The sequence below is a fragment of the Alosa pseudoharengus genome, unplaced genomic scaffold, assembly GCF_046254945.1.
Source record: "Alosa pseudoharengus isolate Yale_2024_CS ecotype anadromous, Long Island Sound unplaced genomic scaffold, YU_APseudo_1.1 YU_APseudo_1.1_scf_1, whole genome shotgun sequence".
NCBI lineage: Eukaryota > Metazoa > Chordata > Actinopteri > Clupeiformes > Clupeidae > Alosa > Alosa pseudoharengus.
This window is the reverse complement of record NW_027468564.1, coordinates 37,777,689-37,795,899: the sequence shown is the minus strand read 5'-3', so window position 1 is coordinate 37,795,899 and position 18,211 is coordinate 37,777,689. Positions and strand designations below refer to the sequence as shown.

At 40.2% G+C, this 18,211-nt stretch overlaps 2 protein-coding genes across 2 annotated transcripts; both read right to left on the bottom strand.

Moving 5' to 3' along the window:
- Positions 1-2,008: 2,008 nt before the first annotated feature.
- Positions 2,009-9,312, bottom strand: LOC143118661 (B-cell receptor CD22-like). Its single transcript, XM_076279710.1, has 9 exons — positions 9,234-9,312; positions 5,109-5,175; positions 4,529-4,876; positions 4,161-4,406; positions 3,617-3,955; positions 3,247-3,501; positions 2,864-3,133; positions 2,450-2,722; positions 2,009-2,118 (listed from the first exon to the last, which is right to left on the bottom strand). Exons 2-9 carry the CDS (start codon positions 5,161-5,163, stop codon positions 2,009-2,011), a joined length of 1,896 nt encoding a protein of 631 aa, XP_076135825.1. The 5' UTR covers positions 5,164-5,175; positions 9,234-9,312.
- A 2,599-nt stretch (positions 9,313-11,911) lies between these two features.
- Positions 11,912-17,791, bottom strand: LOC143118654 (B-cell receptor CD22-like). The gene is made up of 12 exons (XM_076279698.1): positions 17,753-17,791; positions 17,402-17,468; positions 16,792-17,127; positions 16,433-16,675; positions 15,815-15,958; positions 15,254-15,508; positions 14,869-15,138; positions 13,936-14,208; positions 13,354-13,478; positions 12,824-12,904; positions 12,093-12,173; positions 11,912-11,992 (listed from the first exon to the last, which is right to left on the bottom strand). The coding sequence occupies exons 2-12, from the start codon at positions 17,454-17,456 to the stop codon at positions 11,912-11,914; spliced, it is 1,944 nt and encodes a 647-aa protein (XP_076135813.1). The 5' UTR covers positions 17,457-17,468; positions 17,753-17,791.
- Positions 17,792-18,211: the final 420 nt, after the last annotated feature.

Here is an 18,211-nt window from a genome sequence, read left to right as displayed (position 1 = left end):
GCGTATGTTTAAATACATGTTTAGGTTCACAGAGATTTAATATGTTTGAATTTTGAATTCAAATGAGGTCACCGTCATCTTAGTGGTTGTGTTCACCAGGCCTTTTTTATTGATATTTGATAAGTTAGCATGTATTGACAGACACTACTTTATATAGATTTATCACCAAGAATAGAATTAAGCCTTCAACTTACAAATGTGCAATGTATGAAAAAACAAATATACTGTAACTGATTCATAATAACAGTTTCACAAGCTGATGCTAGTGAACAGGAAACATATGGTAACAAATGTCTCATAACATATTTTCTACACTAAAATGAATTAGCTTTGCTGTTAATAAATTACATCCTTTAGGGTCATTGTTGAAAAAAGCATAATGAATGATTATTTCTTATTAGCATATTCACACAAGGCAAATCTGGTATGGGAGCAAACAGAAAACCATGCAATTTTTATCAAGACAAATCACAAAATGGAACATAATAAAATCAAAGATAAACAACGCCAATAAAATCATACAAATAAACAACACCAAGAACACGACACAAAGCAAGACCAGCCATCATGTGTTCTTTCTGCATTAAACATTTAAAAATAGAAAATAACTTAAGGGAAAGAGATAAAGAATTTGGTTCCAAAATGCTATATCCACCATGTTAATGAATTTTATTTATTTATTTATTTATTTACATTACATTATTTTCGAATTAATTTCAGTAAAAATATTTTTGGGTATTGTTATTTGTTTATCAAAACACAACTGCAATGTGATTGATATATTTTCTACACAATTAAATAGCATGACGTTTTATTATTTTTAAAAACGTATATATAGCATTTGGAACCAAACGCATCAAATGGTTTAAGCTTTCAGCGTTCCACCTACAGCACCCCCTGCTGGGTGAACCTGGGAATTGCATCTCGTTGTCTCTCCCTCTTTCTCTCTTTCTCTCTCTGCCTCTTCCTTTGGTTCTCATAGTCTGAAGCTTCAGGGGGGACTGGAGTTGTTGGGGTGTAGGTGGCACAATCAGATCCTCACATTCTGAGAGCAGAACACATAACATACACATACTGTATGATCAACACTAATTATGATTACATAAACGCACACACACTTATAGATTAAGTCATGTATTATAATGTCTTACGTCCAGAGTGTCATATTCAGGGGATCTGGTGGTGAGGTTTGAGACCTGTGTATGAGTCATCAGCAGGACCAGGCTGGACAGCCTACAAATTATACAAATAAGTAGTGTGATGAACTATAAATAAACACAATAAACAATAAACATGGGACACTTATAGGACACTGGTTTGAACACTGGAAGTGTTTCACCACTGAATCACACTGAATCTGAATGATTTCTGTTTATTTGTCTAGGTCAGATTGTTGCACAGACATGTCAATAACATTGACAAAGAATAATCAAATGATCTAGCCTGGCTAGCGCCACCACTTCTCAATGAGACGTGGTCTGGGAACCAAACGTTCATTTTCTCGTATTTGAAAAAAATGTCCAGATCCGTTTATTGGGTGCCACGGATGTCTATCAAATGCGTCTGTGCGCATAGTCTTGCTTTCCCCCCTGTTCTGTGATTAGTTCCCTATCTGAGGCAAAAATTAGGGTGGTAGTTTCCAGGCTGCCTTAGCAGCGTGAATCAAATCGCGCGCAAGGCAGCATGGGAACACCCAGGCTACAGATGATCACCAAATTGTGTTTCATTGTGGAAAATGCATTCACATTATTTAAATGATTTTCCTGCTGTATAAAAGCCCAATCCCCATTGATTTGGAGACATGAGTGAAATAACAGATTCATCCCGTCATACCTGTGGACCAGCGGTGGAGTCTCTTACTGCTGCAGGGCTGGTGGCTCTCATCTCTCTGGTTTGTGTTCTGCAGAGAGAGATTTGTGATTTTTAACACTCTTAACTGTGATCCCCACTGCTCATTCTCTAATTAACACACTAACATATTGTAAAGAATTACACTATAAAGAACAACTCACACTCTCTTGTGAACAGCAACTCCAGTCAGAACTCCAGCTACAACAGCCAGCATGCCTCCAATCACACCTCCAACCACAAGATTTAAGGAGGAATGTTTGTTTGGGACTTTTTAGAAACAGAAAGCAACAACAGCAAAAAGGTAAATAGCAGTTGTATCACATAGTACATTAATATGTATCAGCAGTGACACAGAGAGACTTTGGATGCAGACATATAGATCAGAATTCTAATACAAAGGTTATTTGATAATACATGTTCCTGGAGCTCAAATCGAGTAGCACACAACCATGATGCAGTAGAATTTGACACAGAAATGCAGCAGTACACCCCAGTAAAATACAGTACATTCATCAAAGAAATGCAGCCAGTAAAAAAAACTGGTTGCCACCCCCTTCTGAGATCAATTTTGAAGTGCAATTAAGAAAGTGCTCCGGACCTGGCAAGGAGACCCTGACTCCGGTGGAGTTCTTCAAGCCGACCTTATTTCGTGCCTCACAGTGATAAAGTCCATCCACACCAGGGACGAGGTTAAATGTGAGGTTGGGCATCCTCCCTGTGCCCTGAAGAACTGTTTCATTTCCAGTCTTCCTGTACCAGGTGTAGGTGTGCACTGGTGGGTTGGCATCACTGCTGCAGGTCAGAGTCACTGAGTCGCCCTCATAAAGGTCACCAGAGGGGATGAGTGATGCTGAGGTCATCCTGGGGGAGTCTAGGAATATGATAGTAAATAGATGCCAATGAACCCTCAATAAAAGTAGCCTTCTCAGTTCTTATTTACCCCATGCACGTTACTCTAAATTACCACATGAAGTCATAAATGTTTTCAGAAGTAGCATCTAACAGTACTCACAGTGGACATCCACAAATGTAGCACTTGAATCACCGGCTCCGTGTTTGTGCTCTCCCTTACAGTAGTAAAGCCCACTGTGTTCAGTGCTGATGTTAGTGATGCTGTAACTCCAGCCTTGACCAAGCCATGTGGATTCAGACCCATGCTTCCTGTACCAGGTGAAGGCGTGTGCTGTTCGGTTGGCATCACTGCTGCAGGTCAGAGTCACTGAACTGCCCTCCACTGGTTCAACAGAAGGATGGACTGATCCCAATGTGTTTCTTGGAGCATCTGTCAGAAACATTTCTGTCATTTAGGTTTCACAGTCCATGGATTTGTTTCCAGTGTCTTCTCAGATATACAAAATAGAATCATAAAGGATGGTATAAATCTCACATACTTACATCTGACATTGAGAATCAACTCAGGTGAACTGTGAATCCCATGTCCCTTAACAGCACAGGAGTATTTGCCTGCATCTTCAATGCTGACAGAGTCTATATCCAGCCTGTTGTCAGCTCTGTGTAGATCATTAACAGGCTGTGAGTTCCTGTACCAGATGTAGGTGGGGTTGTTACTCAGACTGCAGTTGGTGCTGCAGGTCAGTGTCACTCTGTCTCCCTTCTTCACTTCTGCTGGATTAACTAGCACTTGCAGTTCTGAAAGAGCATTGTATTAATATAATAAATAGCATATTTTGTCCATGTGTCCACTGACATTTCAAACACTTTTGAGGACACTGCCATTATGAAATATGTATAATCATACAAATACCTGTTACTGTGAGTCCAACAGTTAAACCAGAATATTTTCCTCCTTTATCAGTTATAAACCTGAACTGATAACTGTTTGAGTCACCGAGGCTAAGGTTTCCTATCCTCAGAGTTTGGCTATTTTTATTATTTTCAGTGTAAATCGCTCGGCCTTGATAATGTTCCTCCAGTTTCAAGTCCGGTGGGTTCTCTTTAGCTTTTCCCCACATGGCAATCCAGAATGCCTTTGTGACTGCATGATCACAAGGGTATGTGTAATAGCTGTGGAGCTCCACTGAGGAGCCCTTCAAGGCACAGATGCTCTGTGGGGTGTAGGTCACACTCCAACCACTCAGAACACCTGAAACATGGACGCGCGCACAAACAAACACACACAATGAATCACACACACACACACACACACACACACACAAACACAAAGTACACAACCAATAGAGTGGTATTAATTGCCTAAAATTAGTCACAACAGTTTGTGTTAATCTTTATCAGCAAGACTGCAGCCATGTTCATAGAGCAAGAACAAAACCAAACTAATCTGTACTTACACACAGACGGTGATGGGTGACCCTCATGTCCTCTTACAGCACAGGAGTAATAACCACCATCTTTCTCTCTGCTAACTGAAGGTATGGTAAGGGTGTTGCTGCCGGTTGTGTGCGAGTTGCTCAGAGGCTGTGAGTTCCTGTACCAGACGTAGGTGGGGTTTTTACTCAGACTGCAGGTGGTGCTGCAGGTCAGTGTCACTCTGTCGCCCTTATTCACTGATTTTGGACTCACTTTCACATGAAGATCTGTGTTAAAAAAAAAAAAGACTTAATTTTTGCTTTATGACTATAATCACTTAAGTTATTATTTTACTGAAAAAACAATCCTTTTAGTTTCAAATTTAAAATCCATTTTTCATAATACTAACCTGTAAGTGTCAGAGAGACCTCAGATCCAGATAATTTCCCTTTTGGGTCATCAGTTATGAACCTGAATTTGTATTTTTCCACAGTGTCACTTTCTCTCAGATCCTTGACTCGTAGGGTGCAGTTGTTGACTTTATCACCAAGATATTCCACACGCCCCTGATATCTGGTGTCCAGACTCAAGTCACCCGTGTCTTTTGTCTCAGTCGTCATTTGGATGTGCCAGAATGCCTGTATGATTTTTCGATTCCTTGGATATGAGTAAGTGCAGGGAATGTCCACAGATGACCTCTTTAAACCACAGATGCTGGTTGAGAGATACGTCACTCTGTAGCTCTGACCAAAGACACCTAGTCACACGATAGAGACGTTAACGCATTACTGTTACTGGACCTTCCACAGCTGAAGATCTGCCTAATAAAAGCAGTTATAGCTTTGTTACAGCTGCTCATAACCACGTAGACAGTATCACTGTAGATATATGACCTTATATATGAATATGTGACTTCACATTAGACACACAGGGCCAGATGCAGCTTCAACATTTAATGAGGAGATATACAGTATACGGTGCAGGATTACCTGATAAAAGGCAAAAGACTGCAGTGAGAATCACAGGGCCTTTTGTGAATGGCATGGCTGCACCAACCTTTTAAAAAAGACAAGCCTTATCACTTTGGAGACAATAATGAAAATTATTTCATATTAGATGAGCCAAAAACCAAAATCTAGTAATTTTGTATTCAACAGAGACATTATCTGTTTGCAAATGTTCACCATTAACAAGTTAGTGTTACCACACAGTAGGCTACTTTATATTAATAATCAGGACAGAAATTGGACAGCGAACAAAGAGGTAAGTAAAGAACATGAGAATATCCCTTACTACTGCTTGTAAGATAACAACATATCAAATCATGATGTTCAAAACAAGATCCAAAATGCCCCATTTGTAAAAGTACTCAAGTTCTCACTGACACATCTGTTATTGGCTAACCTTTCCTTCAGTCCAGCTGCTAATAACTGTTATGAATGTACTACTTTATATTAATAATCAGGACAGAAATTGGGCAGCTAATAACTGTTATGAATGTGGTGACTGAACCCAACATGAGCAGAAACAAACATGCTGAGGCAGGGGGCAACCCACTACTTCCCCTTATGCAAAACAGAACGGCCTTAAGATGCTTTAACATTAGGGTAACCAAGACCATTTCAAACATAAATGTTTCATATCTAGTGAAATGCTATTTTCTAAGCATTGTTTGCAGAACCATAAAGACTAATACTTATTATATGCCCCAGATGCAAACATGAAATAAACTAGATGTACCGCAGAGTGGTACAAAATATGACCGCCGCCCAGTCACGTTTGTCAAATTGTGTTAATTTCCTACTTTGTTCCTTTTTTACGTGTTTGTAATTGAGTGTGTGGTTGTTTTTGTGTGTGCTTCTGTGTGTGTTTATTGAGTGTGTGTGCCTGCATGTAAGTTTTTGTGTGTGTGTAGGTGTGTTTGTATGTGCATGTATGTGTAGGTGCATGTGTGTGAGGGTGTGTGTGTGTATATGTATTTGAGTGCGTGTTTGTGCATAGTTGCATGTATGTATGTGTGTGTGCATGTGTAGTGTGCTATTCAACTACTTTACCAATAAACTAGCCCATCAGTTACAATAATGCATACAGAACTGGTTCCTTCCTTCAAAATACTGTAGGGGACTAGTGAATCACCATTATTTAACAATGTTAACAAATATCAAAGTATATATATATATATATAAAGTGTATATATATATATAAATATACACATAAATTAATTTATTGTATGGCCCCCCATGAACGAATGTCCATGAAACTTGGCATGCATTCAGAGGGTGTCATAATGATCCTACACTTTCAATTTCGTGCAGTTTTGACCATGTCAGCCAGAGATATTGTGATTACAACACCTAATGTTTTGCTTTTTAATTTTTGACTAGGTGGCGCTATACATTAAATGAGTGGTAATGGGTTGACAAAACAAAAAATCTGACTAAACCTATATGACCACACACACACACACTATAACTGTAACTATACTCTTGGCTGTATTTTGCAGACACTTTCGTCCAAAGCAACTTAAAGAATAAACCTTAATAGTTAAAATGAACAGTTAAAGTCTACATTAAACATAACAGTAAATATAATAATAATATCAAATATCATAAATTAAAAATATTGTGTTTTATATTACAATAACAAAACCACAAATAGAATTGAGAAACCACCACAGTGATCTATTAAGTGTCATATAGGGGATTTTAATTTAATTCTGGCTGCCAATGAAGAGTAACTAAGACAGGAGATACATGTATCATCTTTTATTAAAGATTAAAGATATGCTGTCACATTCTAAATCAACTGTCTCACTACACAAGCAGGCAAGCCAGCCAACAATGAATTACACTAGTCCTTTTTTGAAAACACATTGACTTATGTTACCGTTCTAAAATCAACCTCTGCTTTCTGATCTTACACATCACCCTTCACCAAGATGGTGGCCATTTCAGTAGATTTACTCACTAACATTTTTGTGGAAACACAATAAGCATGGAAACTAAATGCGCACTTTCTGCAACTGCATTAGCCTACTTGAAATAAGTTACTCCTCTAGTAAGTATTCACATGAAATAAAACAATAAAACATTGAGACCATTCAACAAAGCACACTGGGTAATAACAAATTCAACACATGAACTAGTTGCTATGGATTGTCTCTAGGCTTCCTCAGTCATTGTAAAGCTGCCGAAGCTGAACATTGTCCAAAACTCCCATTTCTCAGACAAGCGTCAATTTGGGAGCTACCACTCCTTCCTTCTCAAATGACTTGAAAAGGCTGTTTGCACAATTTCACAAATGATCACAGGGACCGAAAAACCTAACATGCCAACTTTTTCCGGGTTTATCACATATTTTAACTTTTCCCCCACTGTCTTGCCATTTTAATATTTTCCCGTAGAATATCCCATATTACTGTAATACTCTCATAACATTAGTCTTGCCATCTGGCCTGTCTCTGTGTTGTCCTGTTGTTACCCCCTTGCCCTTCCAGTGAAACAGATGTATTCAAATCATCGTTTTGCTTGCTTGAATGCGAACTTAGAGTGATGTTAACCAATTTAAAGTTAACGACGTGGTTGTCGTGAGAGCACGATTCATTGGCGCTTGCAGTGTTCGGCCGTATGTCTACGTGCGCACCCCATCAGACTACTCAGCAACGAGTAGACAAAGAATTTCCCCTGTTTGTATATTCACTCCAAGTTGGCCTACCATAACTTACCAACTTTACACTGTAGACCATAAACTGGCTATTTAATATGAAATAACCAAATGTATTTGTTCAGCCATAGTTACAAAAAATGTGTTTAAGCATTCAGAAAAAACTGTAAACACATTTTTTGTAACTATGGCTTTTTTTGCAAAACTCTACACACAAATGGCAAAACCACTCACTGAGTTCGCAAAACTAAAAGCACAAACACTGCTTTGCACTCAGTTTGCAATTTTGTAACACACACTTTGCACAACTGTAGGCACTACAGGCATTATTTACATTATTTTGCCAACTCTCTGGCACACTTTCTCATGTGAAAACTGTTTTAGATAATTAGTTCACTTTGCAATCAGCCTAAGCACTATAAATAAGCCACAGGTAATGTACAATGGGTACAATGGAGTGAGCAGGAAGAGTGAGAAGAGAAAGAAATAGGCCTTTTACAGACAAAAAAACAGTCTACATGTGGGGATATTGTCATGTCAGGCCTAGATACGTCATTCCAGAATATATTTTTCCCGGTGCCTTGGACTAGGACATTGCATGTGATGTAGACAGAATTTTGAGAGAGACGACCCGATGTAGACTGATTTGTTTTGTCTCAGTGAAATGCTATTTTGTGTTTTGACTTGGAAAAACACACTTGTGTGTAAAAACAGTAAACACTAATACTTGAAGTTTGGATCCCTGTATGTTTACAGAACTATGACAAAAGTATGACCTCAAACTGACATAGTCTACCTTGTGCACAGAGAAAGCAAAAGCCAGATGTGTTTTTTATTCATACCATCAGTGTGTTGTTGGCACATTGTGTGCTTACTATTGTGATGGCTTGTGTTTACTGTTAGATACGAAAACACCATTTTTACGAAGGTGTGAAGAGTTAAGCAAGGTGTGTTAGCTTTTGCAAGAGAACTACAATGTTTTGCTGATTGGGTGAGAGGTTTTGCCATTTGTGTGTAGAGTTTTGCAAAAAAAGCCATAGTTACAAAAAATGTGCTTAAGCAATCAGAAAAAACTGTAATATAGGCTGTTAGGCGTGAATAAAGTAGGCTACTTTGTTGCTCCAACCCTTCCAACGTTAATGGGGACGAATGTTGACATTTTCCGTATTTTGCGTGAGAAACCCAGGAAATCTCCCTTATTTTCATTGTTCAATGTTGACAGCTATGGAACGAAAGAGAACGTTATATGGCGACAGAAATCAATAATCAAACAAGCCACTTTGATTTTTTGCTGTTTTCATGAATACAAAACATGGGTGACCCCCCCTTCCTAGACAAAAAAAAGTTGTGACCCTCCCCTCAACAAAGAATAAAAAGACATGACCCTCCGCTATTTTCCTCCAGTGACCCCTTCAATAAATAACGAACATTCCCCAAAACATTGTACTCACTTGGGTTTGTTGAGAAGGAGAGAGTTGCTCTGGGTGTACGGGAACTTTATTAATGCTACTGGTAGTAGAAAATACTGTATATAGTCGTGTGTGTGTGTGTGTGTGTGTGTGTGCGCGCGCCAAAGTAGGAGGAGCTGTTAACACTGATGCAGAGACTGCACTTCTCTTTTTTAATCTGTGTGAGGCCTGGACGCTTCTTACAGGGCGATGAGTAGCACCACTCCCTAAACTGCCTACCTTACTACTAGTATTACCCAGTTAAGATAACTAGTGTAAAATGCAGTGTCCCTTTATGCATGTACGGACACACTGAAGGAGTGAGAAGAACTTCTATTCCTTTGTTCCTTTCCCTTGTTGACTGATGGACAAATATAGAAAGTGCATACCGGTGCTAGAATGGTGTTAATGATTGTTATATTGTTACCTCAGTGAAACTGTCTGAAACGTTATTAATTTCTTACACACCAGGATGGAAAGCATAAAATGAGCTCTGCATCAGTGTTTTCAGTTCCTTTATCCACTGATGGGCACTTCCGCACCCTCACTAGCAGCCTTTAGTAAATTTGAAGTGTTATGTCAATATACTGCATGTCTGAAGACAGCAAATGTTAAATAAAGGAAAAAACAAAAAAAAACAAATATCACACAAGTATTACTCTTACGACTATTAACTGCATGTTAGCAATAATAATTACAGTTAATTGTAAATTCATTAATATTACAATATGCTCAATGCTGTTATTATTTTGCACCACATTGAAGTGTTATTTAAGTATATCTGCCAATCAACACCAACCCATAAACAACCACAACCAATCAACATGGTGATTCAAGAACTTGGAGGGGAGGGCAATACATCTGATTGGTTGTTGAGCTCAAATATCAAATATTTCAAATATGTTTGTTTGTGTTTGTATGTCTGAGAGAGAGAGTGTCTGTCTCTACAGAAACAGGAAACAAAGCCCTAACAAGGAACAGTGACCAACACAATACTTACATTATACACACAGAGCAAACAAACAAGCAGATTATTAGGAGTAATATTTATTTGATCATTTTATTTGTGTCTGGAGAGAGACTTTGTAATGTGGATGACTCCAAAGTGAGGAGAGAGAGAAAGCTCCCCAACTGCCATCACACATTCTAACAGTTTCCAGGCAGAGAACAAGTAACCACTTTAGCCCATCACCATAACAACCAGTGAACTGAGACAACCACGGTGTCACACTCAGGTAGGGATGTGACGCTCAAAGCTGACGTTTCGAAACAATCGAGCTTCCGAAACGCAAGTGTTTCAACGGAAGTGTGGTTCAAAACACCCATGTCACGTGACCATGGCTAAGTGAGGCTTCGTGGTGTTTCAATTTGGTTTGGACAGGTGGCACACTTACCGCGCGAGCCAATTACCCAAGTAAACACCTGTTTGATCTAAATTACAAAGTCCCAGAATGCTTAAAAGTCATTCAAACATCCTATCTTTGTGGGTTTTTTGTGAGGAGAGAGATTGAGAGATATAGCGACATATAGCGATTGATAGTGCATTCTTGTGATTGATAGGTTAGTGATATAGATTAATTAACAGGCTAGAGACCGACAGTGAGCGATAGTTTAGATAGATAGTTGAACCTGATTAGTCTAACCTGCTTCATTCATGCATCCTTTATTTCCCTACAACATGTTCCCAAAAAAAACCCTGGTCCATAAGCATAGCCTACATTTTAAAACCATTGTAGCATTTTTCCTCTCCAGCATATTCCAAAGGATAATAACAAAACATCTGTAACTGGCAGATATAAAAATGTTCTAGTTACTGAAGGCATATACTAGTCTGAACTTTAAGCACCAGCAGGGAGTCGCTCTGGCCGAATGCAAGCGTGTTAACCACTGAACCACGTGGCTGTGGACGTAATCTTGCGTTCCATGTTGGCTATTTATATTCTTTGTCTGAAGCAGTTGTGAGTCACGGTCAAAATGTGATGTTAGCAAAACTGGCCACTAGATGTCACCATGGAGTTATGTGTCGGATTGTTTTGAAGCCTCGACACATTCCGGCGCAATTGCTTCGAACGTTTCGTTGTTTCACAAAGCCTCGTTCTGCCCATCCCTACGCTCAGGGCAAGAAAAATAAGTCAGATCTGCGTCAGCAGAGTAGCCTGGCACGATGATGCTCCTCTTTAGCTCAGCTGGACAAGACATGCTGTAATTTAAAATAAATACACTTGTTAACCTACCTGAAGTCTGATGACTGAGTAAAAATCTTGCACAACCTCACAACAAGTAGTCGAATCCCAAATGCACTGTCCAATACTTCTCACACAGGACTTCTCACACAGGACTTCTCCTCACACAGGACTCCTTTCTTTAGTCTTCTCCTCAACATGAAATGAGCCGGCCTTAAATAGGCCAGCCAATTACCCAATCAAGACTTGGGTTAAACCATTTTTGAGGGGTGATGGTCTGTACCAATATCCCTCTACTGTTCAAATCTTTCCTATTACAAAGATGCATACATACACATAGCCGTGGCCTACTGGTTAGCGTTTCGGGCTTGTAACCGGAGGGTTGCCGGTTCATACCACGACCAGTAGGAAGCACTGAAGTGCCCTTGAGCAAGGCACCTAACCCCTCACTGCTCCCTGAGCGCCGCTGTTGTTCTCTCTCTCTTTCTCTCTCTTCTCTTAGTTCTTGTTGTCTGAGGCCTCAAGGGGAACTGGAGTTGTGAGGGTGTAGGTGGCACCATCAGCAGAGATCTTCACATTCTGAGAGCAGAACACATGACAGATATGATCAACACTAATTATTATTACATCAACACAATACTCACACTTACACATTAAATAATATGTTGCAATGTCTTACATCCAGAGTGTCATATTCAGGAGATCTGGTGGTGAAGTTGAGACCTGTGTATGTGTCATCAGCAGGACCAGGCTGGACAGCCTAAAAATTATACAAATAAAGTGTGATAAATAGTAAATAAACACATTATAGGACACTGGTTTTACTCATTTGAGAGAAACTAAATGAGTTATAGATGAACACTATGTGCCATCCCTTTCCCAATTCTCTCATCACAATGGCACATGCAGGTGCACAGCTGTATATGCTGTGTGTGTGTAAGGCCAGCCTCTTTGCATATAGGCAGGAGAGGAATTCTCACGGTGACAGAATGCCCTTTGTAGTCAATTTGCCTCTTTGTATGTAAATTGTCTTAGCTGGTATTTGACCTTATAGTTGTCAACACCCCCCCACCTGGTCTCCCCTCTCTTCAACCAATAACTCCTCATGAACTCAACTACTGAAAACTGAAATGTATTCTGTCAAATGAGAAAGAGAGAGAGAGAGAGAGAGAGAGAGAGAGAGAGAGGTTGAAAAGGCTTTAGGTCGTCCTGTATGCTCTGGTCGTCCTGCAGGCTTCCTGGTGTCATTACATTGAACTGATATATTTAACAGGCACTTTTATCCAAAACAACACAGACTTGCAGCAGTGGGCTCAGGAATCGTACCTGGATCGACTGATTGTCAGTCGCCGATGTCACCACAGGTCCACCACACCCGCTGGGACAACAATTTGAGAAAGATGAACTTACTGCCAGAGTGTCATATTCAGAGGACGTGGCCCCAGGGTTCAGAGCTGTGTATGTGTCATCACTGGAGTTATTGTCTGCGGTCTGTTTGAACACACAATGACAATGATGAAGTGTTTCTCTGAATATCAATGATTTCTGATTATTTGTATAGGTCAGACTGTTACACAGACAGGCCAATAACATTGACAAAGAAAAATCAAATCACCAAATTGTGTTCCATTGTGGAAAATGAATTCACATCATTTAAATGATGCCATGAGCCATTTATACTCGCTGAGCAAAGTCAAATTGTGCTCTCGGGAACTCTGGATTTCCAGGGTAGGGGTGCACTGCATTTCTGTATCTTATTCTACTGCATCATGGTTCTACTGCTGTATAAATGGCCCATCACAATTGATCTGGAGATATGAAATTGTGTTTTCATTGTGGAAAATGCATTCACATTATTTAAATGATTTTCCTGCTGTATAAATGCCCAATCCCCATTGATTTGGAGACATGAAGGCAATAACAGATTCATCCCGTCATACCTGTGGACCAGCGGTGGTGTCTCTTACTGCTGCAGTGCTGGTGCCCCTCATCTCTCTGGCTTGTGTCCTGCAGAGAGAGATTTGTGATTTTAACACTCTTAACTGTGATCCCCACTGCTCATTCTCTAATTAACACACTAACATATTGTAAAGATTTACACTATAAAGAACAACTCACACTCTCTTGAGTTAATAACAAGATTCAAGGAGGAATGTTTTTTTGTAACTTTTTAGAAACAGAAAGCAACAAAAGCAAAGAGGTAAATATCAGTTGTATCACATAGTATATTAATACAGTATGTGTCATCAGTGACACACAGAGACTTCCTCCGTGGAAAACATTGGATGCAGACATATAGATCAGAGTTCTAATACAAAAGTTAATTGATAATACATGTTCCTGGAGCTCAAATCTACAGAGTAGCACACAACCATGATGCAGTAGAATTTGACACAGAAATGCAGCAGTACACCCCAGTAAAATACAGTACATTCATCAAAGAAATGCAGCCAGTAAAAAAAACTGGTTGCCACCCCCTTCTGAGATCAATTTTGAAGTGCAATTAAGAAAGTGCTCTGGACCTGGCAAGAAGACCCTGACTCCGGTGGAGTTCTTCAAGCCGACCTTATTTCGTGCCTCACAGTGATAAAGTCCATCCACACCAGGGACGAGGTTAAATGTGAGGTTGGGCATCCTCCCTGTGCCCTGAAGAACTGTTTCATTTCCAGTCTTCCTGTACCAGGTGTAGTTGTGCACTGGTGGGTTGGCATCACTGCTGCAGGTCAGAGTCACTGAGTCGCCCTCCTGAAGGTCACCAGAGGGGCTGAGAGATGCTGAGGTCTTCCTGGGGGAGTCTAGAGGGGAACATGATAATTGTACATAGCAATCTGATCAGCAATCCCTTCAGCTCTCTTTGACCTTGTGCACTGTACTCTAAATTATACCGCTTGATAATGACTTGAATGATGTTTTCAGATAGAAAAGAATGTTAAAATTCACACCACCTCATCAGCTGCATTATGATGTCAGATATCATTTGACTCTTTACTCTCTGAAAACAAGTTTGATTCCCTGACTTGATAATCATATCTAACAGTACTCACAGTGCACATCCAGAAATGTGGCATTGGAAGTGTTGGCTCCATGTTTGTTCTCTGCCCTACAGTAGTAAAGTCCACTGTGTTCAGTGCTGATGTTAGTGATGCTGTACGTTTGTCCTTCTCCAATCCATGCAGGTTCAGATCCATGCTTCCTGTACCAGGTGTAGTTGTGCACTGGTGGGTTGGCATCGCTGCTGCAGGTCAGAGTCACTGAGTCGCCCTCCTGAAGGTCACCAGAGAGGTTGAGTGATGCTGAGGTCATCCTGGGGGAGTCTAGGAATATGATAGTAAATAGATGCCAATGAACCCTCAATAAAAGTAGCCTTCTCAGTTCTTATTTACCCCATGCACGTTACTCTAAATTACCACATGAAGTCATAAATGTTTTCAGAAGTAGCATCTAACAGTACTCACAGTGGACATCCACAAATGTGGCACTTGAATCACTGACTCCATGTTTGTTCTCTCCCTTACAGTAGTAAAGCCCACTGTGTTCAGTGCTGATGTTAGTGATGCTGTAACTCCAGCCTTGACCAAGCCATGTGGATTCAGACCCATGCTTCCTGTACCAGGTGAAGGCGTGTGCTGTTCGGTTGGCATCACTGCTGCAGGTCAGAGTCACTGAACTGCCCTCCACTGGTTCAACAGAAGGATGGACTGATGCCAATGTGTTTCTTGGGGCATCTGTCAGAAACATTTCTGTCATTTATGTTTTTCACATTCTGTGAATTTGTTCCCAGCGTCTTCTCAGATATACAAAACAGAATCATAAAGGATGGTATGAATCTCACATACTTACATCTGACATTGAGAATCAACTCAGGTGAACTGTGAATCCCATGTCCCTTAACAGCACAGGAGTATTTGCCTGCATCTTCAATGCTGACAGAGTCTATATCCAGCCTGTTGTCAGCTGTGTGTACATCATTAACAGGCTGTGAGTTCCTGTACCAGATGTAGGTGGAGTTGTTACTCAGACTGCAGGTGCTGCTGCAGGTCAGGGTCACTTTCTCTCCCTCTTTCACTGTTGCAGGATCCACCAGTACTTGCAGTTCTGAAAGAACATTGTAGATAAATAGCATATTTTGTCCATGTGTCCACTGACATTTCAAACACTTTTGAGGACACTGCCATTATGAAATATGTATAATCATACAAATACCTGTAACTGTGAGTCCAACAGTTACACCAGTATATCTTGCTCCTACTTTATCAGTTGTAAACCTGAAGCGATAACTGTTTGAGTCATCAAGGCTAAGGTTTCCTATCCTTAGAGTGTGGCTATTATTATTATTTTCAGTGTAAATCACTCGGCCTTGATAATGTTCATCCAGTATTAAATCCTGTGGGTTCTCTTCACCATCCACCCATGTGGTAAACCAGAATGCCTTTGTGACTGCATGATCACAAGGATATGTGTAATAGCTGTGGAGCTGCACTGAAGAGCCCTTCAAGGCACAGATGCTCTGTGGGGTGTAGGTCACACTCCAGCCACTCAGAACACCTGAAACATGGACGCGCGCACAAACACACACACACACACACACAATGAATCACACACGCACACACACACACACACACACACACACACATACACACACACATACACACACACACACACACACACACACACACACACACACACATGGACACACACACACATACACACACACATGGACACACACACACACACACACACACACACACACACACACACACACACACGCGCACACACACACACACACACACACACACACACACACACACACACACACACACACACACACACACACACACACACACACACACACACACACACACACACACACACACACACACACACAAGTGCATAACCAATCATAGAGTGGTATTAATTGCCTAAAATCATTCACAACAGTTTGCGTTAATCTTCATCAGCATGACTGCAGTGCAGACATGTTTATAGAGCGAGAACAAAACCAAACTAATCTGTACTTACACACAGATGGTGATGAGTGACCCTCATGTCCTCTTACAGCACAGGAGTAATAACCAGCATCCTCTGTTCTAACTGAAGGTATGGACAGGGTGTTGCTGTCGGTTGTGTGTGAGTTACTCAGAGGCTGTGAGTTCCTGTACCAGATGTAGGTGGGGTTGTTACTCAGACTGCAGGTGGTGCTGCAGGTCAGTGTCACTGTGTTGTCCTTATTCACTGGTTCTGGACTCACTGTTACATGAAGATCTGTGTGCAAAAAGGCTTAAATGGTTATTGTCATATAGCAAAAAGTTATTACTTTACTGAAAAAAAACATAATCCTTTTAGTTTTAAATTTAAAATCCATTTTTCATAATACTAACCTGTAAGTGTCAGAGAGACCTCAGATCCAGAGAACTTCCCTATTGGGTCATCAGTTATGAACCTGAATCTGTATTGTTTCTCAGTGTCATTGTCTCTCAGATCCTTGATTCTTAGGGTACAGTTGTTCCTTTTATCCCCAAGATATTTCACACGCCCCTGATATCTGGAATCCAGACTTAAGTCAACCATCCCCTGTTTAAAGTGCCAGAATGTTTCATTGATTTTTAGATTCCTTGGATATGAGTAAGTGCAGGGAATGTCCACAAATGACCCCTTTAAACCGCAGATGCTGGTAGAGGGATACATCACATCCCATTTACCCTGACCAAGGACACCTGGTCACATGATAGAAAAAGGTTAAAGCATCACTTCTACTGGACCTTTCACAGCTGAAGATCTGCCTTAGAATTCAAATTTGACAGCAGTTGCTAGCTTTATTACAAGCATTTTAGGAACATTGAAGCTGCTCATAACCGTGTAGACAGTAACACTGAGGATAATATGACCTTGTATATGAATATATGACTTCACATTAGTCACACAGGGCCACATGCAGTTTCAACATTTAATGAGGAGATATACAGTATACAGTATACGGTGCAGGATTACCTGATAAAAGGCAAAGAACTGTGATGAGAATCACGGGGCCTTTTGTGAATGGCATGGCTGCACCAACCTTTTAAAAAGACAAGCCTTATCACTTTGGAGACAGTAATGAAAAATCTAGTACTTATGTATTCAATAGAGACATTATCTGTTTGCACATGTTCACCATTAACAAGTTAGTGTTACCACACAGTAGGCTACTTTATATTAATCAGCACAAAAATTAGGCAGCGAACAAAGAGGCAAGTAAAGAACATGAGAATATCTCTTACTACTGCTTGTAAAATAACAAAATTTCAAATCATGATGTTCAAAACAAGCTCAAGCAAATGTCCCATTTGTAAAAGTACTCACCCAACCGTTCTCACCAACACATCTCTAAGCTGCTTAACATGTGTTATGAATGTGGTGACTGAATGTGGTGACTGAACCCAATATGTGCAGAAACAAACATGCTGATGCTGGGTGCAACCCACTTCCCCTTATGTAAAACAGAACGGGCTGAGGTGTGTATTAACACAAGGCTAACCAAGACCATGTCAAATGCATTTCTTCATATCTTACAGGTCTAATCATTTACCATTTGTTTGCATGTTAAACATACAAGTTTGCAGAAGCATAAAGAGTAATACTTAATTTCAGCCGAATGCAAACGTGCAATAAATAAATAAATAAATAAATAAATGTCTTACTTTGTTCTCCAAATCAAACATAGAACATCCAGCTCTCTTGCATGATGCTATTTCTATATCACAAACACCAACATTTCTAAAGATTTACCAGCAGAACACCAGTCATGCATTTCCTATATGC

Excerpts from the sequence above, each read along its gene's own strand:
- LOC143118654 (XM_076279698.1), bottom strand. The coding sequence starts at position 17,456 with ATGCCATTCACAAAAGGCCCCGTGATTCTCATCACAGTTCTTTGCCTT. Across the intron at positions 12,905-13,353 it reads ACACCACCGCTGGTCCACAG|ACCGCAGACAATAACTCCAG; the intron begins GTATGACGGGAT and ends GTGTTCAAACAG. Across the intron at positions 11,993-12,092 it reads CTGAATATGACACTCTGGAT|AATGTGAAGATCTCTGCTGA; the intron begins GTAAGACATTGC and ends TTCTGCTCTCAG.
- LOC143118661 (XM_076279710.1), bottom strand. The coding sequence starts at position 5,163 with ATGCCATTCACAAAAGGCCCTGTGATTCTCACTGCAGTCTTTTGCCTT. Across the intron at positions 3,956-4,160 it reads TCACCCATCACCGTCTGTGT|GTGTTCTGAGTGGTTGGAGT; the intron begins GTAAGTACAGAT and ends TCCATGTTTCAG. Across the intron at positions 3,502-3,616 it reads TGTTGGACTCACAGTAACAG|AACTGCAAGTGCTAGTTAAT; the intron begins GTATTTGTATGA and ends ATGCTCTTTCAG.